Genomic DNA, 25294 nt, shown 5'->3' on the forward strand with positions numbered 1-25294 from the left:
GCGAGAGACTGTGTGAGAGAGCGAGAGACTGTGAGAGAGAGCGAGAGACTGTGAGAGAGAGCGAGAGACTGTGAGAGAGAGCGAGACTGTGAGAGAGAGAGAGCGAGAGACTGTGAGAGAGAGAGAGCGAGAGACTGTGAAAGAGAGAGAGCGAGAGACTGTGTGAGAGAGAGAGCGAGAGACTGTGAAAGAGAGAGAGCGAGAGACTGTGTGAGAGAGCGAGAGACTGTGTGAGAGAGCGAGAGACTGTGTGAGAGAGCGAGAGACTGTGAGAGAGAGCGAGAGACTGTGAGAGAGAGCGAGAGACTGTGAGAGAGAGCGAGAGACTGTGAGAGAGAGCGAGAGACTGTGAGAGAGAGCGAGAGACTGTGAGAGAGAGCGAGAGACTGTGAGAGAGAGCGAGAGACTGTGAGAGAGAATGTGTGACTGAGTTGGTGTGGGAGAGGTAAAAAGAGAGCGTGTTGACAGGATACCCACCACTCACCAACGTGGTTACCTTGAGAGACGAAGCTGTCTGTTTACATCAGAGTATGATAAGGAGTTACTAGATAGAGCAAACATATTATATTTCAGAACTGAAACCCAATCCTGTTGAATCTACAGTTGAAGTCGGAGGTTTACATACACCTTAGCCAACTACATTTAAACTCAGTTTTTCACAATTCCTGACATTTAATCCTAGTAAAAATTCCCTGTTTTAGTTCAGTTAGGATCACCACTTTATTTAAGAATGTGAAATGTCAAAATAATAGAAGAGAGAATGATTTATTTATTTCATCACATTCCCAGTGGGTCAGAAGTTTACGTGCACTCAATTAGTATTTGGTAGCATTGCCTTTAAATTGTTTTACTTGGGTCAAATGGTCAATTGGCCTATTAGAAGCTTCTAAAGCCATGACATCATTTTCTGGAATTTTCCAAGCTGTTTAAAGGCACTGTCAACTTAGTGTATGTAAACTTCTGACCCACTGGAATTGTGATACAGTGAATTATAAGTGAAATAATCTGTCTGTAAACAATTGTTGGAATAACTACATGTGTCATGCACAAAGTAGATGTCCTAAACGACTTGCCAAAACTATAGTTTGTTAACAAGAAATGTGTGGAGTGGTTGGAAAACGAGTTTTAATGACTCCAACCTAAGTGTATGTAAACTTCTGACTTCAACTGTATATGACTCCACCATCAGAATATCATCAGCAAGGGTGGAACAGTGTCTGGGGGGGGGGGGGGGGGGCATGTTATGGCCATTAGGACCTATTGAGCTGTTGAATACCGGGGGGGGGGGGGGGGGGGGGGCATGTTATGGCCATTAGGACCTATTGAGCTGTTGAATACCGGGGGGGGGGGGGGGGGCATGTTATGGCCATTAGGACCTATTGAGCTGTTGAATACCGGGGGGGGGGGGGGGGTGCATGTTATGGCCATTAGGACCTATTGAGCTGTTGAATACCGGGGGGGGGGGGGGGGGGGGGCATGTTATGGCCATTAGGACCTATTGAGCTGTTGAATACCGGGGGGGGGGGCATGTTATGGCCATTAGGACCTATTGAGCTGTTGAATACCGGGGGGGGGGGGGGGGGGCATGTTATGGCCATTAGGACCTATTGAGCTGTTGAATACCGGGGGGGGGGGGGGGGCATGTTCCCCCGCCGTGAATTAGGACGATGATCACCAGCCAGTCACTTATCAGAGAATTTTTCTACGATTTTATTTTTTAACCGTGTATCTACCTACCTTTACTAATCAACTGGCATTTCAGAATGGAATCTAGTGGCCACTGCTTTATATGAGGAGAATTCTAACTTCTTCTTAAATTTTAACATTGACTATCATGTTGATTAATAAGTGGAAGTTAGGATCCTGTGTTTACTTATGTGTCATATTACTGTATATCTGGACATTCCATATAGACTTTTTAATCCCAATAAAATCATGATTAAATATTGTAATACAACTGGTTTCACGTCATTATTGAGGTGAGTTTTCAGACCACTCTCTCTCCCCTCATGGCTTCACTGTAGGATTCTGAGAGCAAAGAGGTGTGTGGTTATCTGTCTGTCTGACTGACTGTGTGTGGTTATCTGTCTGTCTGTCTGACTGTGTGTGTGGTTATCTGTCTGTCTGACTGTGTGTGTGGTTATCTGTCTGTCTGACTGACTGTGTGTGGTTGTCTGTCTGTCTGACTGTGTGTGTGGTTATCTGTCTGTCTGACTGACTGTGTGTGGTTGTCTGTCTGTCTGACTGTGTGTGTGGTTATCTGTCTGTCTGACTGTGTGTGTGGTTATCTGTCTGTCTGACTGTGTGTGTGGTTATCTGTCTGACTGACTGTGTGTGGTTGTCTGTCTGTCTGACTGTGTGTGGTTGTCTGTCTGTCTGACTGTGTGTGTGTGTGTGTGGTTATCTGTCTGTCTGACTGTGTGTGTGGTTATCTGTCTGTCTGACTGTGTGTGTGGTTATCTGTCTGTCTGACTGTGTGTGTGGTTGTCTGTCTGACTGTGTGGTTGTCTGTCAAAATAGATGGCATCATGAGGGAGGAAAAGTATGTTGATATATTGAAGCAACATCTCAAGACATCAGTCAGGAAGTTGAAGCTTGGTCGCAAATGGGTCTTCCAAATGGACAATGATCCCAAGCATATTTCCAAAGTTGTGGCAAAATGGCTTAAGGACAACAAAGTCAAGGTTTTGGAGTGGCCATCACAAAGCCCTGACCTCAATCCTATAGAACATTTGTGGGCAGAACTGAAAAAGTGTGTGCGAGCAAGGAGGCCTACAAACCTGACCCAGTTACACCAGCTCTGTCAGGAGGAATGGGCCAAAATTCACCCAACTTATTGTGGGAAGCTTGTGGAAGGCTACCCAAAACGTTTGACCCAAGTTAAACAATTTAAAGGCAATGGTACCAAATACTAATTGAGTGTATGTAAACTTCTGACCCACTGGGAATGTGATGAAAGAAATAAAAGCTGAAATAAATCATTCTCTCTACTATTATTCTGACATTTCACATTCTTAAAATAAAATGGGGATCCTAACTGACCTAAAACAGGGATTTTGTACTGGGATTAAATGTCAGGAATTGTGGAAAAACTGAGTTTAAATGTATTTGGCTAAGGTGTTTGTAAACTTCCGACTTCAACTGTATTAATTTGTGGATTTACATCGTCCATTTCGTATGATATGTTACGAATTTTTCAAAATGTATGATATATTATGAATTCCAGCTAGGTGGCGAATGTTAGCTAGGCATTATGAATACGTTTAGGAGTTAGATTAAATGGTTAAGTGAAGGGGTTAGTTAAAAGGGTTAAGGTTACGGTTAGGGGAAGGGTTATCTCAAATAAAGTTTTTTTTTATATAGCCCTTCTTACATCAGCTGATATCTCAAAGTGCTGTACAGAAACCCAGCCTAAAACCCCAAACAGCAAGCAATGCAGGTGTAGAAGCACGGTAGCTGGGAAAAACTCCCTAGAAAGGACAAAACCTAGGAAGAAACCTAGAGAGGAACCAGGCTATGAGGGGTGGCCAGTCCTCTTCTGGCTGTGCCGGGTGGAGATTATAACAGAACATGGCCGAGATGTTCAAATGTTCATAAATGACCAGCATAGTCAAATAATAATCAGGAGTAAATGTCAGTTGACTTATCATAGCCGATCATTCAGAGTATCTCTACCGCTCCTGCTGTCTCTAGAGAGTTGAAAACAGCAGGTCTGGGACAAGGTAGCACGTCCGGTGAACAGGTCAGGGTTCCATAGTCGCAGGCAGAACAGTTGAAACTGGAGCAGCAGCAAGGCCCGGTGGACTGGGGACAACAAGGAGTCATCATGCCAGGTAGTCCTGAGGCATGGTCCTAGGGCTCAGGTCCTCCGAGAGAAAGAAAGAAAGAGAGAATTAGAGAGAGCATACTTAAATTCACACAGGACACCGGATAAGACAGGAGAAATACTCCAGATATAACAGACTGACCCTAGCCCCCCGACACATAAACTACTGCAGCATAAATACTGGAGGCTGAGACAGGAGGGGTCAGGAGACACTGTGGCCCCATCCGATGATACCCCCGGACAGGGCCAAACAGGAAGGATATAACCCCACCCACTCTGCCAAAGCACAGCCCCCACACCACTAGAGGGATATCTTCAAACCACCAACTTACCATCCTGAGACAAGGCCGAGTATAGCCCACAAAGATCTTCGCCACGGCACAACCCAAGGGGGGGGGGGGGGGGGGGGGGGGGGGGCAACCCAGTTATCTAACATGCAAAGTAGATAATAAGTAGTAAGTAGTTGAAATGTTGCTAATTAGCTAAAATGCTCAAGTTGTCCGTGATGAGATTCAAACTCTCAACTTTTGGGTTGCTAGACGTTCGTGTTATACACACACCCAACCACCCCACTTATTTTTTTTGCCTTACGTAACCATCTGTCTTATGTAACCATACCAAACATAACATATCATACTAAAAAGAGTGTCTCTGATTTACATACAGAACAATACGAAATGGTCTGAGACCAGGTTACCTTTTTCCTAATATTCCGGTAAGGACTATATTATCTTGTTGTTTCGTCTCATTCTGTTTTCTTGCTGGTCCAATTCATCTTCTAAAGATTGCAAGTTTATTTCTAAAAGGTTAATATTGTTCATTCATGCACACTCCTTGTTTGTGCGTGTCTGACATGAGCTAATCTACTTTTTTAATAACAGATTGTAACAGTTTGTTGTGAGCATTTTAGCGATGTTTTCCTGGATCTCCTTCCTTCATTACTCTGCTTCTCCAAGTTGCTCCTTGTCCTCTCAGGGAAGCCATGTTGGATTCATGTCGCCGCGTCGCTTTACCAACTGATTGGTTCGCTGTTGTACATAACTGACCGTTCACTCTCTCCCAGCTGCTTGGGAATATGTTGATTTATCGATCAAAGAAGTTGTAAACACCATTCAGACAGGCTAACACCATGATATTCTACTGTGGGGAAGTTGTAAACATCATTCAGACAGGCTAACACCATGATATTCTACTGTGGGGAAGTTGTAAACATCATTCAGACAGGCTAACACCATGATATTATACTGTAGGGAAGTTGTAAACACCATGATATTATACTGTAGGGAAGTTGTAAACATCATTCAGACAGGCTAACACCATGATATTCTACTGTAGGGAAGTTGTAAACACCATGATATTATACTGTAGGGAAGTTGTAAACACCATGATATTATACTGTAGGGAAGTTGTAAACACCATTCAGACAGGCTAACACCATGATATTCTACTGTAGGGAAGTTGTAAACACCATTCAGACAGGCTAACACCATGATATTCTACTGTAGGGAAGTTGTAAACACCATGATATTCTACTGTAGGGAAGTTGTAAACACCATGATATTCTACTGTGGGGAAGTTGTAAACACCATTCAGACAGGCTAACACCATGATATTCTACTGTAGGGAAGTTGTAAACATCATGATATTCTACTGTGGGGAAGTTGTAAACACCATGATATTCTACTGTGGGGAAGTTGTAAACATCATTCAGACAGGCTAACACCATGATATTCTACTGTAGGGAAGTTGTAAACACCATGATATTCTACTGTAGGGAAGTTGTAAACACCATGATATTCTACTGTGGGGAAGTTGTAAACACCATTCAGACAGGCTAACACCATGATATTCTACTGTAGGGAAGTTGTAAACATCATGATATTCTACTGTGGGGAAGTTGTAAACACCATGATATTCTACTGTAGGGAAGTTGTAAACATCATGATATTCTACTGTAGGGAAGTTGTAAACACCATTCAGACAGGCTAACACCATGATATTCTACTGTAGGGAAGTTGTAAACATCATGATATTCTACTGTAGGGAAGTTGTAAACATCATGATATTCTACTGTAGGGAAGTTGTAAACACCATTCAGACAGGCTAACACCATGATACTCTACTGTGGGGAAGTTGTAAACACCATTCAGACAGGCTAACACCAGGATATTCTACTGTGGGGAAGTTGTAAACACCATTCAGACAGGCTAACACCATGATACTCTACTGTAGGGAAGTTGTAAACACCATGATATTCTACTGTAGGGAAGTTGTAAACATCATTCAGACAGGCTAACACCATGATATTCTACTGTAGGGAAGTTGTAAACACCATGATATTATACTGTAGGGAAGTTGTAAACATCATTCAGACAGGCTAACACCATGATATTATACTGTAGGGAAGTTGTAAACACCATGATATTCTACTGTAGGGAAGTTGTAAACACCATTCAGACAGGCTAACACCATGATATTCTACTGTGGGGAAGTTGTAAACACCATTCAGACAGGCTAACACCATGATATTCTACTGTGGGGAAGTTGTAAACACCATTCAGACAGGCTAACACCATGATATTCTACTGTAGGGAAGTTGTAAACATCATTCAGACAGGCTAACACCATGATATTCTACTGTAGGGAAGTTGTACACATCATTCAGACAGGCTAACACCATGATATTCTACTGTAGGGAAGTTGTAAACATCATTCAGACAGGCTAACACCATGATATTCTACTGTAGGGAAGTTGTAAACACCATGATATTATACTGTAGGGAAGTTGTAAACATCATTCAGACAGGCTAACACCATGATATTCTACTGTAGGGAAGTTGTAAACACCATTCAGACAGGCTAACACCATGATATTCTACTGTGGGGAAGTTGTAAACATCATTCAGACAGGCTAACACCATGATATTCTACTGTAGGGAAGTTGTAAACATCATTCAGACAGGCTAACACCATGATATTCTACTGTGGGGAAGTTGTAAACACAATTCAGACAGGCTAACACCAGGATATTCTACTGTAGGGAAGTTGTAAACATCATTCAGACAGGCTAACACCATGATATTCTACTGTGGGGAAATTGTAAACATCATTCAGACAGGCTAACACCATGATATTCTACTGTAGGGAAGTTGTAAACATCATTCAGACAGGCTAACACCATGATATTCTACTGTAGGGAAGTTGTAAACACCATGATATTCTACTGTAGGGAAGTTGTAAACACCATTCAGACAGGCTAACACCATGATATTCTACTGTAGGGAAGTTGTAAACATCCTTCAGACAGGCTAACACCATGATATTCTACTGTAGGGAAATTGTAAACATCATTCAGACAGGCTAACACCATGATATTCTACTGTAGGGAAGTTGTAAACATCATTCAGACAGGCTAACACCATGATATTATACTGTAGGGAAGTTGTAAACACCATTCAGACAGGCTAACACCATGATATTCTACTGTAGGGAAGTTGTAAACACCATTCAGACAGGCTAACACCATGATATTATACTGTAGGGAAGTTGTAAACATCATTCAGACAGGCTAACACCATGATATTCTACTGTGGGGAAGTTGTAAACACCATTCAGACAGGCTAACACCATGATATTATACTGTAGGGAAGTTGTAAACATCATTCAGACAGGCTAACACCATGATATTCTACTGTAGGGAAGTTGGAAACACCATGATATTCTACTGTAGGGAAGTTGTAAACATCATTCAGACAGGCTAACACCATGATATTCTACTGTGGGGAAGTTGTAAACATCATTCAGACAGGCTAACACCATGATATTCTACTGTAGGGAAATTGTAAACACCATGATATTATACTGTAGGGAAGTTGTAAACACCATGATATTCTACTGTAGGGAAGTTGTAAACACCATGATATTATACTGTAGGGAAGTTGTAAACACCATTCAGACAGGCTAACACCATGATATTATACTGTAGGGAAGTTGTAAACATCATTCAGACAGGCTAACACCATGATATTATACTGTAGGGAAGTTGTAAACACCATTCAGACAGGCTAACACCATGATATTCTACTGTAGGGAAGTTGTAAACATCATTCAGACAGGCTAACACCATGATATTCTACTGTGGGGAAGTTGTAAACATCATTCAGACAGGCTAACACCATGATATTATACTGTAGGGAAGTTGTAAACATCATTCAGACAGGCTAACACCATGATATTATACTGTAGGGAAGTTGTAAACACCATTCAGACAGGCTAACACCATGATATTCTACTGTAGGGAAGTTGTAAACATCATTCAGACAGGCTAACACCATGATATTATACTGTAGGGAAGTTGTAAACACCATTCAGACAGGCTAACACCATGATATTCTACTGTATGGAAGTTGTAAACATCATTCAGACAGGCTAACACCATGATATTCTACTGTAGGGAAGTTGTAAACACCATTCAGACAGGCTAACACCATGATATTCTACTGTAGGGAAGTTGTAAACACCATGATATTCTACTGTGGGGAAGTTGTAAACACCATGATATTCTACTGTGGGGAAGTTGTAAACATCATTCAGACAGGCTAACACCATGATATTCTACTGTGGGGAAGTTGTAAACATCCTTCAGACAGGCTAACACCATGATATTCTACTGTAGGGAAGTTGTAAACATCATTCAGACAGGCTAACACCATGATATTCTACTGTAGGGAAGTTGTAAACATCATTCAGACAGGCTAACACCATGATATTCTACTGTAGGGAAGTTGTAAACACCATTCAGACAGGCTAACACCATGATATTCTACTGTAGGGAAGTTGTAAACATCATTCAGACAGGCTAACACCATGATATTATACTGTAGGGAAGTTGTAAACACCATTCAGACAGGCTAACACCATGATATTCTACTGTAGGGAAGTTGTAAACATCATTCAGACAGGCTAACACCATGATATTCTACTGTAGGGAAGTTGTAAACACCATGATATTCTACTGTAGGGAAGTTGTAAACACCATGATATTCTACTGTAGGGAAGTTGTAAACACCATGATATTCTACTGTAGGGAAGTTGTAAACACCATTCAGACAGGCTAACACCATGATATTCTACTGTAGGGAAGTTGTAAACACCATGATATTCTACTGTAGGGAAGTTGTAAACATCATTCAGACAGGCTAACACCATGATATTCTACTGTAGGGAAGTTGTAAACACCATGATATTATACTGTAGGGAAGTTGTAAACACCATTCAGACAGGCTAACACCATGATATTCTACTGTAGGGAAGTTGTAAACATCATTCAGACAGGCTAACACCATGATATTCTACTGTAGGGAAGTTGTAAACACCATGATATTCTACTGTAGGGAAGTTGTAAACACCATTCAGACAGGCTAACACCATGATATTCTACTGTGGGGAAGTTGTAAACACCATTTAGACAGGCTAACACCATGATATTCTACTGTAGGGAAGTTGTAAACATCATTCAGACAGGCTAACACCATGATATTCTACTGTGGGGAAGTTGTAAACACCATTCAGACAGGCTAACACCATGATATTCTACTGTAGGGAAGTTGTAAACACCATTCAGACAGGCTAACACCATGATATTCTACTGTAGGGAAGTTGTAAACATCATTCAGACAGGCTAACACCATGATATTCTACTGTAGGGAAGTTGTAAACACCATGATATTCTACTGTAGGGAAGTTGTAAACACCATGATATTATACTGTAGGGAAGTTGTAAACATCATTCAGACAGGCTAACACCATGATATTCTACTGTAGGGAAGTTGTAAACACCATGATATTCTACTGTGGGGAAGTTGTAAACACCATTCAGACAGGCTAACACCATGATATTCTACTGTAGGGAAGTTGTAAACACCATGATATTCTACTGTAGGGAAGTTGTAAACATCATTCAGACAGGCTAACACCATGATATTCTACTGTGGGGAAGTTGTAAACACCATTCAGACAGGCTAACACCATGATATTCTACTGTAGGGAAGTTGTAAACATCCTTCAGACAGGCTAACACCATGATATTCTACTGTAGGGAAATTGTAAACATCATTCAGACAGGCTAACACCATGATATTCTACTGTGGGGAAGTTGTAAACACAATTCAGACAGGCTAACACCATGATATTCTACTGTAGGGAAGTTGTAAACATCATTCAGACAGGCTAACACCGTGATATTCTACTGTAGAGAAGTTGTAAACACCATTCAGACAGGCTAACACCATGATATTCTACTGTAGGGAAGTTGTAAACACCATTCAGACAGGCTAACACCATGATATTCTACTGTGGGGAAGTTGTAAACACCATGATATTCTACTGTAGGGAAGTTGTAAACATCCTTCAGACAGGCTAACACCATGATATTCTACTGTAGGGAAATTGTAAACATCATTCAGACAGGCTAACACCATGATATTCTACTGTGGGGAAGTTGTAAACACAATTCAGACAGGCTAACACCATGATATTCTACTGTAGGGAAGTTGTAAACATCATTCAGACAGGCTAACACCGTGATATTCTACTGTAGGGAAGTTGTAAACACCATTCAGACAGGCTAACACCATGATATTCTACTGTAGGGAAGTTGTAAACACCATTCAGACAGGCTAACACCATGATATTCTACTGTGGGGAAGTTGTAAACACCATGATATTCTACTGTAGGGAAGTTGTAAACACCATGATATTCTACTGTGGGGAAGTTGTAAACACCATGATATTCTACTGTAGGGAAGTTGTAAACACCATGATATTCTACTGTGGGGAAGTTGTAAACATCATGATATTCTACTGTAGGGAAGTTGTAAACACCATGATATTCTACTGTAGGGAAGTTGTAAACACCATTCAGACAGGCTAACACCGTGATATTCTACTGTAGGGAAGTTGTAAACACCATGATATTCTACTGTAGGGAAGTTGTAAACACCATTCAGACAGGCTAACACCATGATATTCTACTGTAGGGAAGTTGTAAACACCATGATATTCTACTGTAGGGAAGTTGTAAACACCATTCAGACAGGCTAACACCATGACATTCTACTGTGGGGAAGTTGGAAACACCATTCAGGCTTGTAACACCATGACATTTTGTAATGGTTTTATTACCAAGACAACAGAAGAAGGTCGCTGAATAACTCAGCTGACAAGTCAATGGCATCCTGCTGCTGAATAGAAGGTCTGCTGTGGCGTGAGTAAGCTGTGTTTTGTCTTTAGTAACATGTCTGTAATAATGATTAGCTGTAGTTCAGTCTATTGCAGTGTGTATATATATATGTGTTATTGAATTGTTGTATTTATTAATATATATTAAATGAATGAAACGGATAATGACAAAATACTGTCAACAATAAAATACCATTGTTATCCAAAAATGATTAATTACAAAATATTAAAACAATAGTAATTATAGTAACGAAACATAATTATATAACATTATTAAGTCAAACTTGACATTAGTGTTTTATAAACATCATTTATAAAGTTATTTATAATTCATCTATTGTTATGGCATGGAAAATATTACATCAACATGGCTTCCTCTGTGTCCAAACTCTCCTTGGCTGGTTCTGGTTTTCAACCCTTATTTCTGAATTGTGTTCACTCCCCCTTTAGAAACTCACTCGCCAGCTCGTCTCAGCCAGTCAGGGTGAAGGGGAGGAGTCACGAGACAGGAAGGAACACACTCTGGACCAATAACACTCCTCCTACGTGCAAAAAGTAATGTTACTAGTGATGTCACCAGTAAAGTCACCAGTCGTTTCACCGGGGACTTCGCTACTGATGTCAATGAGGGCATGGCCAGTGATGTCACTGGGTGCGTCGCCAATCAGGTCACCATCAGAGATGTCACGAATGAAGTCACCACTCGCAGTGATGTCAGCGGAAGTGTCACCAGTGATTTCAACGAGGGCGCCACTGATGTCCGCCGTGGGGGCGTCGCCAGTGATGTCACCAGTGTGCGAAACCACTGCACTGGTCTCAGATCGTTTCTCCTCGCTGTCCTCGTCCCAATCAGAAGAAAAGAACCCGGAGGGGGCGGAGTAAGAGTGTGGCTTTGGGGTGTGGCCTAGCACCTGGTAGTGACCCGACAGAGGGGAGGCGGGGACGGAGACGGTTTCCGTGACGATGATGTCTTGCTCTGACCCCCCCTGGGACGCAGCCGACAGGAGACCTAATAATAATAATAATAATTTCATTACAAGATAATCTCAAAGTGCAAAAAATGTTTTAAACGTTCCAGTAAAATGAAGAAATATTACTAATGTATTCCAATTGTAAAGCACTTTTCATTACGAGATAACCTCAAAGTGCATAAAATAAATAAACTGACTAATAATGTAAATATAACAGATCAGAAATACCAAATCTATAACTGTATGACCTGTGTGTTCAGGACGGCCAGACAGACCAGTGTGTTCAGTGTGTTCAGGACGGCCAGACAGACCTGTGTGTTCAGTGTGTTCAGGACGGCCAGACAGACCAGTGTGTTCAGTGTGTTCAGGACGGCCAGACAGACCAGTGTGTTCAGTGTGTTCAGGACGGCCAGACAGACCTGTGTGTTCAGTGTGTTCAGGACAGCCAGACAGACCTGTGTGTTCAGTGTGTTCAGGATGGCCAGAGAGACCTGTGTGTTCAGTGTGTTCAGGACGGCCAGACAGACCTGTGTGTTCAGGACGGCCAGACAGACCTGTGTGTTCAGTGTGTTCAGGACGGCCAGACAGACCTGTGTGTTCAGGACGGCCAGACAGACCTGTGTGTTCAGGACGGCCAGACAGACCTGTGTGTTCAGGACGGCCAGACAGACCTGTGTGTTCAGGACGGCCAGACAGACCTGTGTGTTCAGGACGGCCAGACAGACCTGTGTGTTCAGTGTGTTCAGGACGGCCAGACAGACCTGTATGTTCAGTGTGTTCCGGACGGCCGGACAGACCTGTGTGTTCAGGACGGCCAGACAGACCTGTGTGTTTAGTGTCTTCAGGACAGCCAGACAGACCTGTGTGTTCAGTGTGTTCAGGATGGCCAGAGAGACCTGTGTGTTCAGTGTGTTCAGGACGGCCAGACAGACCAGTGTGTTCAGGACGGCCAGACAGACCAGTGTGTTCAGTGTGTTCAGGACGGCCAGATAGACCTGTATGTTCAGTGTGTTCAGGACGGCCAGACAGACCTGTGTGTTCAGTGTGTTCAGGACGGCCAGACAGACCTGTGTGTTCAGTGTGTTCAGGACAGCCAGACAGACCTGTGTGTTCAGGACGGCCAGACAGACCTGTGTGTTCAGTGTGTTCAGGACGGCCAGACAGACCTGTGTGTTCAGGACGGCCAGACAGACCTGTGTGTTCAGTGTGTTCAGGACGGCCAGACAGACCTGTGTGTTCAGGACAGCCAGACAGACCTGTGTGTTCAGTGTGTTCAGGACGGCCAGACAGACCTGTGTGTTCAGTGTGTTCAGGACGGCGGGTGGAGCCAAAGTACATGTTATTGGGTCTGCCCAGGACGGTCCGACCTGAGGGGGGAGGGGTGGTATTACTACGCAGGGACAGGACCAGGTTAGTGGTAGCTACACACACACACACACACACACACACACACACACACACACACACACACACAGAGAGAGAGTACACATACACACACACACACAGAGAGAGAGAGAGTACACATATACATACACACTTACACAGAGTACACACGCACAGAATACGCACACAAAGAGAGTACACACAGGTCAACCTAGACAGCAACATTAATTTGACATTGGAGTAACATTGAGCTAACATTTAGTTAGCGTCTACCCATTGTTGTTGGGTAACATTGAGCTAATGTTTAGTTAGCATCTATCCATTGGGTAACATTGCGCTAACGTTTCGTTAGCATATATCCATTGCTGTTGGGTAACATTGAGCTAATGTTTAGTTAGCGTCTATCCATTGTTGTTGGGTAACATTGAGCTAATGTTTAGTTAGCATCTATCCATTGGGTAACATTGCGCTAACGTTTCGTTAGCATATATCCATTGCTGTTGGGTAACATTGAGCTAATGTTTAGTTAGCGTCTATCCATTGTTGTTGGGTAACATTGAGCTAATGTTTAGTTAGCATCTATCCATTGGGTAACATTGAGCTAATGTTTAGTTAGCGTCTATCCATTGTTGTTGGGTAACATTGAGCTAATGTTTAGTTAGCATCTATCCATTGCTGTTGGGTAACATTGAGCTAATGTTTAGTTAGCACCTATCCATTGCTGTTGGGTAACATTGAGCTAATAGTTAAGCATCCTGTGACTCCGCCCTACTCACCTACGTGTTGGACCTGCTCTGAGATGTCTGCTCTGATGTCAGACACGTCCCACATGGCCATGAAGGAGTCAAAACAGCTTCCCTCCTCTGCCTCCAGTATGTAGGGTTTATAGGTAAAGCTGTAGTGGTGGGCTATGGCTGCTAGAAACATCTCTATACAGATGATAAAGTCCTGGAGTAGGGAGGGAGAGGAAGAAAGAGAAAGAGAAAGAGAAAGAGAGAGAGAGAGAGGTGGGTTTATAGGTACAGCTGTAGTGGTGGGCTATGGCTGCTAGAAACATCTCTATACAGATGATAAAGTCCTGGAGTAGGGAGGGAGAGGAAGAAAGAGAGTGAGAGAGAGAGAGGTGGGTTTATAGGTACAGCTGTAGTGGTGGGCTATGGCTGCTAGAAACATCTCTACACAGATGTATTGTTGGGGTGTGGGAGGGTTAGGTGTGTGTGTACCTGTAGTCCAGTGGCTACAGCCTCAACACTGTCCCAGTCCCAGGTGTGTTTATCAGAGATCACTCCAACTTTCACCAGTATAGCTATCAATACTGCCTGCCTGGAGAGATGGAGGGAGGGGAGAGAGAGGGAGGGGAGAGAGGGAGGGGAGAGAAAGAGGGAGAGAGGGAGGGAGGGGAGAGAGAGAGAGAGGGAGGGGAGAGAAAGAGAGAGGGAGAGAAAGAGAGGGAGGGGAGAGAAAGAGAGAGGGAGGGGAGAGAAAGAGACAAAGAGAGTGGAGAGATGGAAAGAGGGAGGGGTGGGGAAGAGAGAGCGATGAAGGGAAAGAGAGAGTGAGGGAGAGTGAGGGAGAGGGGAATTGTTGACTTCCTCCTTTTGTCTGTGGTACCCAGGCACTCTCACACAACGCTAAGCAACAGTCAGAAAAAAACATGTGTTCTAATAGACATTCTTGATTGACTAAAAACACGCATCCCTCCCTCTCTTACCAGAAGGAGGCGAAGACGACCATTTTAACACAGAGGAACTTCCCAACGGGTCGAATCTGACTCAGTTCATCCTTCAAGGCTTTATACAGCAGCACCAGACAATACATGGCAAACTGGAGACAGACAGAGAGAGAAAGAGAGAGTGAGCACAGCCTTGCTATTGAGAGAGGTAATGGTGTTAATGACAGTTATTTAGTTATAAATTAGTTATAGACTCAGTGAGCATAGCCTTGCTATTGAGAAAGGCCGCCATAGCCTGTCTTCTCTTGAGAGCCAGGTCTGCCTATGTGCAGACTGCCCACAAAATGAGGTGGAAACTGAGCTGCACTTCCTAACCTCCTGCCCAATGTGTGACCATATTAGAGACACATATTTCCCTCAGATTACACAGACCCACAAAGAATTTGAAAACAAATCCAATTTTGATAAACTCCCGTATCTACTGGGTGAAATACCACAGTGATTTTACAACACTGTATATAGACAAACAGTACCGGTCCAAAAAGTTTGGACACCTACTCATTCAAGGGTTTTTCTTTATTTTTACTATTTTCTACATTGTAGAATAATAGTGAAGACATCAAAACTATGAAATAACACATATGGAATCATGTAGTAACCAAAAAAGTGTTAAACAGATCAAAATATATTTAATATTTGAGACACCCTTCGCCTTGATGACAGCTTTGCACACTCTTGGCATTCTTTCAACCAACATTTAAATTAACAGGTGTGCCTTGTTAAAAGTTAATTTGTGGAATTTCTTTCCTTAATGCGTTTGAGCCAATCAGTTGTGTTGTGACAAGGTAGGGGTGGTATACAGAAGACAGACCTATTTGGTAAAATACCAAGTCGATATTATGACAAGAACAGCCCAATAAGCAAAGAGAAACAACAGTCCATCATTACTTTAAGACATGAAGGTCAGTCAATACGGAACATTTCAAGAACTTTGACAGTTTCTTCAAGTGAAGTCGCAAAAACCATCAAGTCCTATGATGAAACTGGCTCTCATGAGGACCGCCACAGGAAAGGAAGACCCAGAGTTACCTCTGCTGCAGAGGATAAGTTCATTAGAGATACCAGCCTCAGATTGCAGCCCAAATAAATGCTTCACAGAGTTCAAGTAACAGACACATCTCAACATCAACTGTTCAGAGGAGACCGTGTGAATCAGGCCTTCATGGCCGAATTGCTGCAAAGAAACCACTACTAAAGGACACCAATAAGAAGAGTCTTGCTTGGACCAAGAAACACGAGCAATGAACATTAGACTGGTGGAAATCTGTCCTTTGGTCTGGAGTTCAAATTGGAGATTTTTTGGTTCAAACCGCCGTTGTGGGTGAACGGATGATCTGCGTATGTGGTTCCCATCGTGAAGCATGGAGGAGGAGGTGTGATGGTGTGGGGGTGCTTTACTGGTGACACTGTCTGTGATTTATTTAGAATTGGCTATTTGAAGAATCTCAAATATATTTTGATTTGTTTAACACTTATTTGGTTACTACATGATTCCATATGTGTTATTTCATAGTTTTGATGTCTTCACTATTATTCTACAATGTAGAAAATAGTAAAAATAAAGAAAAATACTGGAATGAGTAGGTGTTCTAAAACTGTTGACCGGTACTGTAATATGACATTTGAAATGTCTTTATTCTTTTCGAACTTTTGTGAGTGTAATGTTTACTATAAATGTTTTATTGTTTATTTCACTTTATATTTATCTATGCTTTGGCAATGTAAACATATGTTTACCATGCGCAGTGTGAGATGAATACATCTTCTCATTTAATGAAACGAAGAACACTTAAACAAACTTACAAAACGAACGTGAAGCTATATATGAAAAGTGCAGACACAGGCAACTAACACATAGACAATCACCCACGAAATGCTCAAGGAATATGGCTGCCTAAATATGGTTCCCAATCAGAGACAACGATAAACAGCTGCCTCTAATTGAGAACCAATCTAGGCAACCATAGACATATAACTACCTAGACTAGTCAAAAACCCATAGACATACAAAAACCCCTAGACAAGACAAACTAAACAAACCACCCCTTGTCACACCCTGACCTAACCAAAATAATAAAGAAAGCAAATAATACTAAGGTCAGGGCGTGACAAGTAGACTGAGCACTGTGTGTAATTCGGAGTAATTTGTGGTAGTACTCAAAATGCCCTTTGAGGACAATAAAGTTAAGGGCTACATTCTAAAGCTGTTAAATGTCGTAGTGCATTTCACATTTCAGGGTAGAGAATCAGATTTCAGCCAACATCTACTGAATTTGTGTGCAGGTAAAACTATTTTTTTCTATAACTAGTGTAAAGTCCAGGTGTGTGAGTTCTCACCAGTTGAGAGATATTGTTGACTAGGACCAGGTTAGGACCAGGTGTGTGAGTTCTCACCAGTTGAGAGATATTGTTGACTAGGACCAGGTTAGGACCAGGTGTGTGAGTTCTCACCAGTTGAGAGATATTGTTGACTAGGACCAGGTGTGTGAGTTCTCACCAGTTGAGAGATATTGTTGACTAGGACCAGGTGTGTGAGTTCTCACCAGTTGAGAGATATTGTTGACTAGGACCAGATAGGTCCAGGCATTCCTGTTGCTGAAGTTTCCCTCGTCATACACACCACACAACTGACAGACACTACAGAGAGAGAGAGAGAGAGACAGAGACAGAGACAGAGACAGAGACAGAGACAGAGACAGAGAGAGAGAGAGAGAGAGAGAGAGAGGGGATCAGAAAAACAACCTGATCAACCTTTCCTATTCTGTATTTATGTATTTTGTAATGTATAATATACTACTTGGTTAGTGCTGTACTTACAGTGCTATCACCGTAGTTACGGCCCTGACGACGGTGTACTGTAGAACCCCCAGCTTACAGCGGAACAGCAACACCCTGACAGAGGAGAGACAACCAATCACATCCATCAGCCAATCAATCACATCCATCAGCCAATCAATCACAACCAACCATCAATCAGTCACATCCATCAGCCAATCAATCACAACCAACCATCAATCAGTCACATCCATCAGCCAATCAATCACAACCAACCATCAATCAGTCACATCCATCAGCCAATCAATCACAACCAACCATCAATCAGTCACATCCATCAGCCAATCAATCAGTCACATCCATCAATCAATCAAGACATTGTATTCATGTTCATCCAACTCTCCCTGCTCTCCCTCCCTCTATCACTCCAACTCTCCCCTCCCCTCCCTCTCTCCCCTCCCTCCCTCTCCTCCCCCCTCCCTCCCTCCTTCCCTCTCCTCCCTCCCTCCCTCTCCTTCCTCCCTCTCCTCCCTCCCTCTCCTCCTTCCCTCTCCTCCTTCCCTCTCCTCCCTCTCTCCCATCCCCCCCTCCCTCTCCTCTCCTCCCTCTCCTCCTTCCCTCCCCGCCCTCCCGTCTCCTCCCTCACTTACTCTCCCATTGCCCATGGTGGACAGCAGCATAGAGGTGGCAGGTGTTTCTGTTGTTCCTGAACCTCTAGCATCAACACCAAACTGGGATACTGGTTAGAGAGGTAGTTTAACAGGAAGATGAGGAAGTTGTAAATGACGTAGGCCTCGTAACACTCTCTACACGTGTCTACGTAGATGGCTATACTGGGGTAGCGCAGCGCGATCCACTAAAGAAGAAGTCCAATGTACATGGGTGTCCAAGGGGAGGAGGGGGAGAGGAGGGGGAAGAGGGGAGGGGGAGAGGAGGGGGACGGGAGGGGGAGGGGAGAGGAGGGGGAGGGGAGGGGGAGAGGAGGGGGAGAGGGATGGGAGAGGGAGAGGAGGGGGATGAGAGGGGGAGAGGAGGGGGAGAGAGAAAGGCAGATTAATTGATAGATGAGGAACGACCATATGAAATGTGTCCATTATTTTCAACCAGCACATATTGATTGATGGAGTGACCAATGTAAAGAAATGGTGTGTGTGTGTGTGTGTGTGTGTGTGTGTGTGTGTGTGTGTGTGTGTGTGTGTGTGTGTGTGTGTGTGTGTGTGTGTGTGTGTGTTGACTCTGCTATTTGAGCAGCCCAGCCTTGTGACAACACCACGCCGTCCTCAATTAGTCCTGTTACCATAGAGATACGGGGGTCTTAATGGAACTTAGAATGTTCAGCCATTCCTTATAAACCAATGGAATGTCTGACTCGGTGTTCTAGTGTTCCATAGTTCTGTGTTCTAGTCTAGTGTTCCATAGTTCTCTGTGTTCTAGTCTAGTGTTCCATAGTTCTCTGTGTTCTAGTCTAGTGTTCCATAGTTCTCTGTGTTCTAGTCTAGTGTTCCATAGTTCTCTGTGTTCTAGTCTAGTGTTCCATAGTTCTCTGTGTTCTAGTCTAGTGTTCCATAGTTCTCTGTGTTCTAGTCTAGTGTTCCATAGTTCTCTGTGTTCTAGTCTAGTGTTCCATAGTTCTCTGTGTTCTAGTCTAGTGTTCCATAGTTCTCTGTGTTCTAGTCTAGTGTTCCATAGTTCTCTCTGCAGTGAGAGGTCTTCAAGCAGATAGATATGTTGTACCAGTATTACTATAATGAAAGGGTAACAATAGTTTATCCTTACACTGTCCACACTGTAGATGGGTACCATCCACAGGATCCTGTAGAAACACAACAGAGAGGATCAGTGGTATCTGGTCTCCTACCATTTACAAATAGTTTTTACCTTGAGAGATTTGGCTTGGATTTAGCTTCAACAGGTGTAGTGTACCAGGTGTGTTCCTACCTGATAATGGGTTTCTGTAGCTCAGGCTGTGTGTAGTGTACCAGGTGTGTTCCTACCTGATAATGGGTTTCTGTAGCTCAGGCTGTGTGTAGTGTACCAGGTGTGTTCCTACCTGATAATGGGTTTCTGTAGCTCAGGCTGTGTGTAGTGTACCAGGTGTGTTCCTACCTGATAATGGGTTTCTGTAGCTCAGGCTGTGTGTAGTGTACCAGGTGTGTTCCTACCTGATAATGGGTTTCTGTAGCTCAGGCTGTGTGTAGTGTACCAGGTGTGTTCCTACCTGATAATGGGATTCTGTAGCTCAGGCTGTGTGTAGTGTACCAGGTGTGTTCCAGGTGTGTTCCTACCTGATAATGGGTTTCTGTAGCTCAGGCTGTGTGTAGTGTACCAGGTGCTGCAGGATGCCCCACAGAGAGATAGGGATGGTCATGAACACAAACACTCCAGCTATGAACCAGGCTTTACCGTGGGTCCCCACCTGAAACACAGTGCCAGGCTTTACCGTGGGTCCCCACCTGAAACAGACCAAGTTTAACTACATATCCAGGCGTTTCTAGGAGATACCATTTATAAATGAACACATTAGAGCAACAACAGCATCCCAGCAGTTTCGATCAATCTGTACAGTCAAACATGATCAGGCTATACAATAACACCAAAGCCGAGTAGCTGAGGAGAATAACACAACGACGTTGACTGGTGGCAGTTGCACCATTACAGGCTAACAGATGTGAGAGCAATAGTTCCTCCTAATATGAAAGGCAGATTGTGGACTTGTTCTATCTCACCTCAGACTTCTGTAGTTCCCAGACACACAGCGGCAGAACCACGAGTAGCAGGGCTACGTAGAGACAGACCACGAGAGGTCGGATCCACCGTCTCCAGTTCCCACACGTACACGGCATGATTCCGTTCGGTTCGGTTTCGTTCGGTTAGTTCCGTTTAGTTCGCTTCTGTTGGGTTATGTTCGGGTTTAGAACTGAAGGTCTAGACGGGAATGGGATGGGTGGGCGTTGGCTACAAACTATATCTACCGTAGCTGTTTCCTAAACACAACACTGTGACACTAACCTACAGGCTACTATCACTGCATGTCAATGGGGTGGCCTACAGTTTGTTGACAAAATAACAGAAATGATGACGTCAACAGCCTAAACTCCTACAGTGATACACCTCTAGGTGCTTGACAAGCATCATTCAGTTATTGCTGTAACATTGTCTTTGCCCCAATCATGAGTAACCTAAGCTTTTTTGAATAGACATCCTCTGTCCCTGCGTTGTAGCTAAGCAACGTTGCGTTTCATCCATTTCAATTCACAAGAGCTTCTTCTTTTTCCTTCTAGATTCACCCACCTCTGAGGATAGAAGAAAATCAGAGAATAAACCGATTACCGCGTCCCGAGACGATTTGTTCGCGACATGGAACGGAAATGGACATCGGTGTCAAATAATAGCGCGTGTGGTTCCATGTTGACGCCCACGTTACAACAAACCGTTATAGCGATCCATCTAGCTCTGGTCCAGGGCGTTAACTGCCTGTTACGCCTCACGTCCACCGGACGCATCAAACTCTTTGCGTTCTGGCGAAAGTCGTTAATTTTCAATTAATTGTACAGAAAATGCGGGCTAGACATCCAGCAAAACAAACGCACATGCATCTGGTGGACATCAGGCATTACTCTAGCTTAGTGATGGAGAAATGCGTAGTAACGTCGTGGACCAGAGCTACCATCCTTACGGCATCATTAGGTCAGGTGGTCAGTTCAGTTACCCCCTATGTGAGCAGGGAGGGTGACGGGAAAAGAAAACAAGCGGATCATTTTATTAATCAATCCCTCACACTACTGTGTTTCCACCACAATCTCAGTTAATAGAACCTACCTGCTGTACATTGGCATCGTTTATTATTATGGGTACGGGAAATACAATGCTCTAGTGTTTATCCATGGCCACTAGATGTCACTACGGAGCTACCCTCTCTCTGTCCCCCTCTCTCATCTCCCTCCCTCTGTTCGTGTTAGTCCTTATCGGGTTGTCACGCCAACACGTCTAACATCTGTCCCGTCTCCTTGGTAACCCTGGTTGTGAGCTCATCGGTGACTGCGGGGAAACGTGCGCTCTGCCTCTGTGTACTGCCCAGACACAAACCACCACAGTGAGGTACATCAATGCCCGGGACACTAAATCAAGTGCACCTTGTAATTTCAGAGGAAAAATAGAATTATTTGTACCGAAGTCAGTACTGCATCAAGAGTTGGAGAGAAGAGACACACTGTAAAACACTACAGTGAGGAGGTAAACATGTGTACAACACACATGCACTCCCACATGTAACAGTATAACATTAGACCGTCCCTCGCCCCGACACGGGCGCGAACCAGGGACCCTCTGCACGCCAACACACACCTCATTGTTTAGAAGGGCAGTTTTCCACAGCAGCAGATAAGTCCTAGCGAGAGACTTGACCTGAAAAGAGAGACTTGACCTGAAAAAGAGAGACTTGACCTGAAAAAGTGAGACTTGACCTGAAAAAGAGAGACTTGACCTGAAAAAGAGACTTGACCTGAAAAAGTGAGACTTGACCTGAAAAAGAGACTTGACCTGAAAAGAGAGACTTGATCTGAAAAGAGAGACTTGACCTGAAAAAGTGAGACTTGACCTGAAAAAGTGAGACTTGACCTGAAAAAGTGACTTGACCTAAAAAAGTGAGACTTGACCTGAAAAAGTGAGACTTGACCTGAAAAAGAGACTTGACCTGAAAAAGTGAGACTTGATCTGAAAAAGTGAGACTTGATCTGAAAAAGTGAGACTTGATCTGAAAAAGTGAGACTTGACCTGAAAAGAGAGACTTGTTCTGAAAAAGTGAGACTTGACCTGAAAAAGAGACTTGACCTGAAAAAGTGAGACTTGACCTGAAAAGAGAGACTTGACCTGAAAAGAGAGACTTGACCTGAAAAAGTGAGACTTGATCTGAAAAAGTGAGACTTGACTTGAAAAAGAGAGACTTGGCCTGAAAAAGTGAGACTTGACCTGAAAAGAGAGACTTGTTCTGAAAAAGTGAGACTTGACTTGAAAAAGTGAGACTTGGCCTGAAAAAGTGAGACTTGGCCTGAAAAAGTGAGACTTGGCCTGAAAAAGTGAGACTTGGCCTGAAAAGGTGAGACTTGGCCTGAAAAAGTGAGACTTGATCTGAAAAAGTGAAACTTGACTGAAAAAGTGAGACTTGACCTGAAAAAGTGAGACTCGACCTGAAAAGTGAGACTTGATCTGAAAAAGAAAGACTTGACCTGAAAAGAGAGACTTGATCTGAAAAAGAGAGACTTGATCTGAAAAAGTGAGACTTGACCTGAAAAAGTGAGACTTGACATGAAAAAGTGAGACTTTACCTGAAAAAGAAAGACTTGACCTGAAAAGAGAGACTTGATCTGAAAAAGAGAGACTTGATCTGAAAAAGTGAGACTTGACATGAAAAAGAGAGACTTGATCTGAAAATGTGAGATTTGACCTGAAAAAGTGAGACTTGACCTGAAAAAGTGAGACTTGACTTGAAAAAGTGAGACTTGACCTGAAAAAGTGAGACTTGATCTGAAAAAGTGAGACTTGACCTGAAAAGAGACACTTGACCTGAAAAAGTGAGACTTGACCTGAAAAGAGAGACTTGATCTGAAAAGAGAGACTTGACTTGAAAAAGGGAGACTTGACCTGAAAAAGTGAGACTGGGGCAGAAAAAGTGAGACTTGACCTGAAATGTGAGACTTGACCTGAAAAGAGAGACTTGACCTGAAAAGAGACACTTGACCTGAAAAAGTGAGACTTGACCTGAAAAGAGAGACTTGATCTGAAAAGAGAGACTGACCTGAAAAAGTGAGACTTGACCTGAAAAAGGGAGACTTGATCTGAAAAAGAGAGACTCGACCTGAAAAGTGAGACTTGACCAGAAAAAGTGAGACTTGATCTGAAAAAGTGAGACTTGACATGAAAAAGTGAGACTTTACCTGAAAAAGAAAGACTTGACCTGAAAAGAGAGACTTGATCTGAAAAAGTGAGACTTGATCTGAAAAAGTGAGACTTGACCTGAAAAAGTGAGACTTGACCTGAAAAAGTGAGACTTGACCTGAAAAATATATATAGTATATAGTAGAGTAAAGTACTAGTCCACTGTGGAGTGGGTCTGTTCTGTACTGGTGTAGTATAGTATATAGTAGAGTACAGTACTAGTACACTGTGGAGTGGGTCTGTTCTGTACTGGTGTAGTATAGTATATAGTAGAGTACAGTACTAGTCCACTGTGGAGTGGGTCTGTTCTGTACTGGTGTAGTATAGTAGAGTACAGTACTAGTCCACTGTGGAGTGGGTCTGTTCTGTACTGGTGTAGTATAGTATATAGTAGAGTACAGTACTAATTCACTGTGGAGTGGGTCTGTTCTGTACTGGTGTAGTATAGTATATAGTAGAGTACAGTACTAGTTCACTGTGGAGTGGGTCTGTTCTGTACTGGTGTAGTATAGTAGAGTAGAGTACTAGTCCACTGTGGAGTGGGTCTGTTCTGTACTGGTGTAGTATAGTATATAGTAGAGTACAGTACTAGTACACTGTGGAGTGGGTCTGTTCTGTACTGGTGTAGTATAGTAGAGTATAGTACTAGTTCACTGTGGAGTGGGTCTGTTCGGTACTGGTGTAGTATAGTAGAGTATAGTACTAGTTCACTGTGGAGTGGGTCTGTTCTGTACTGGTGTAGTATAGTATATAGTAGAGTACAGTACTAGTTCACTGTGGAGTGGGTCTGTTCTGTACTGGTGTAGTATAGTATATAGTAGAGTACAGTACTAGTTCACTGTGGAGTGGGTCTGTTCTGTACTGGTATAGTATAGTAGAGTACAGTACTAGTCCACTGTGGAGTGGGTCTGTTCTGTACTGGTGTAGTATAGTATATAGTAGAGTACAGTACTAGTTCACTGTGGAGTGGGTCTGTTCTGTACTGGTGTAGTATAGTATATAGTAGAGTACAGTACTAGTTCACTGTGGAGTGGGTCTGTTCTGTACTGGTGTAGTATAGTATATAGTAGAGTACAGTACTAGTTCACTGTGGAGTGGGTCTGTTCTGTACTGGTGTAGTATAGTATATAGTAGAATACAGTACTAGTCCACTGTGGAGTGGGTCTGTTCTGTACTGGTGTAGTATAGTATATAGTAGAGTACAGTACTAGTTCACTGTGGAGTGGGTCTGTTCTGTACTGGTGTAGTATAGTATATAGTAGAGTACAGTACTAGTTCACTATGGAGTGGGTCTGTTCTGTACTGGTGTAGTATAGTATATAGTAGAGTACAGTACTAGTTCACTGTGGAGTGGGTCTGTTCTGTACTGGTGTAGTATAGTATATAGTAGAGTACAGTACTAGTTCACTGTGGAGTGGGTCTGTTCTGTACTGG

General features: G+C 43.1%; 1 protein-coding gene across 3 annotated transcripts; it reads right to left on the bottom strand.

Annotated features, from left to right (window-relative positions):
* Positions 1 to 10983: 10983 nt before the first annotated feature.
* Positions 10984 to 20865, bottom strand: LOC129866007 (transmembrane protein 184C-like). Of its 3 annotated transcripts, XM_055939143.1 has the most exons (11): positions 20653 to 20865; positions 20212 to 20342; positions 19703 to 19739; positions 18577 to 18782; positions 17969 to 18043; positions 17695 to 17788; positions 15131 to 15243; positions 14643 to 14742; positions 14196 to 14367; positions 13329 to 13403; positions 10984 to 12074 (listed from the first exon to the last, which is right to left on the bottom strand). In XM_055939143.1, the coding sequence occupies exons 1-11, from the start codon at positions 20767 to 20769 to the stop codon at positions 11608 to 11610; spliced, it is 1587 nt and encodes a 528-aa protein (XP_055795118.1). In that variant the 5' UTR covers positions 20770 to 20865; the 3' UTR covers positions 10984 to 11607. The 3 variants fall into 3 exon arrangements, with proteins under 3 accessions (XP_055795118.1, XP_055795116.1, XP_055795117.1); XM_055939141.1 differs by lacking the exons at positions 14643 to 14742; positions 15131 to 15243; positions 17695 to 17788; ... (3 more) ...; positions 20212 to 20342; positions 20653 to 20865 and adding an exon at positions 12528 to 13229 and having other exon boundaries at positions 13266 to 13403; positions 14196 to 14305; XM_055939142.1 differs by lacking the exons at positions 14643 to 14742; positions 15131 to 15243; positions 17695 to 17788; ... (3 more) ...; positions 20212 to 20342; positions 20653 to 20865 and having other exon boundaries at positions 12528 to 13403; positions 14196 to 14398.
* Between the last annotated feature and the right edge of the window lie 4429 nt (positions 20866 to 25294).

This window comes from Salvelinus fontinalis, chromosome 11 (assembly GCF_029448725.1).
Source record: "Salvelinus fontinalis isolate EN_2023a chromosome 11, ASM2944872v1, whole genome shotgun sequence".
Taxonomy (NCBI): Eukaryota; Metazoa; Chordata; class Actinopteri; order Salmoniformes; family Salmonidae; genus Salvelinus; species Salvelinus fontinalis.

Excerpts from the sequence above, each read along its gene's own strand:
- LOC129866007 (XM_055939143.1), bottom strand. The coding sequence starts at position 20,769 with ATGCCGTGTACGTGTGGGAACTGGAGACGGTGGATCCGACCTCTCGTG. Across the intron at positions 19,740-20,211 it reads CTACAGAAACCCATTATCAG|GATCCTGTGGATGGTACCCA; the intron begins GTAGGAACACAC and ends GTGTTTCTACAG. Across the intron at positions 18,044-18,576 it reads CCACCATGGGCAATGGGAGA|GGTGTTGCTGTTCCGCTGTA; the intron begins GTAAGTGAGGGA and ends CTCCTCTGTCAG.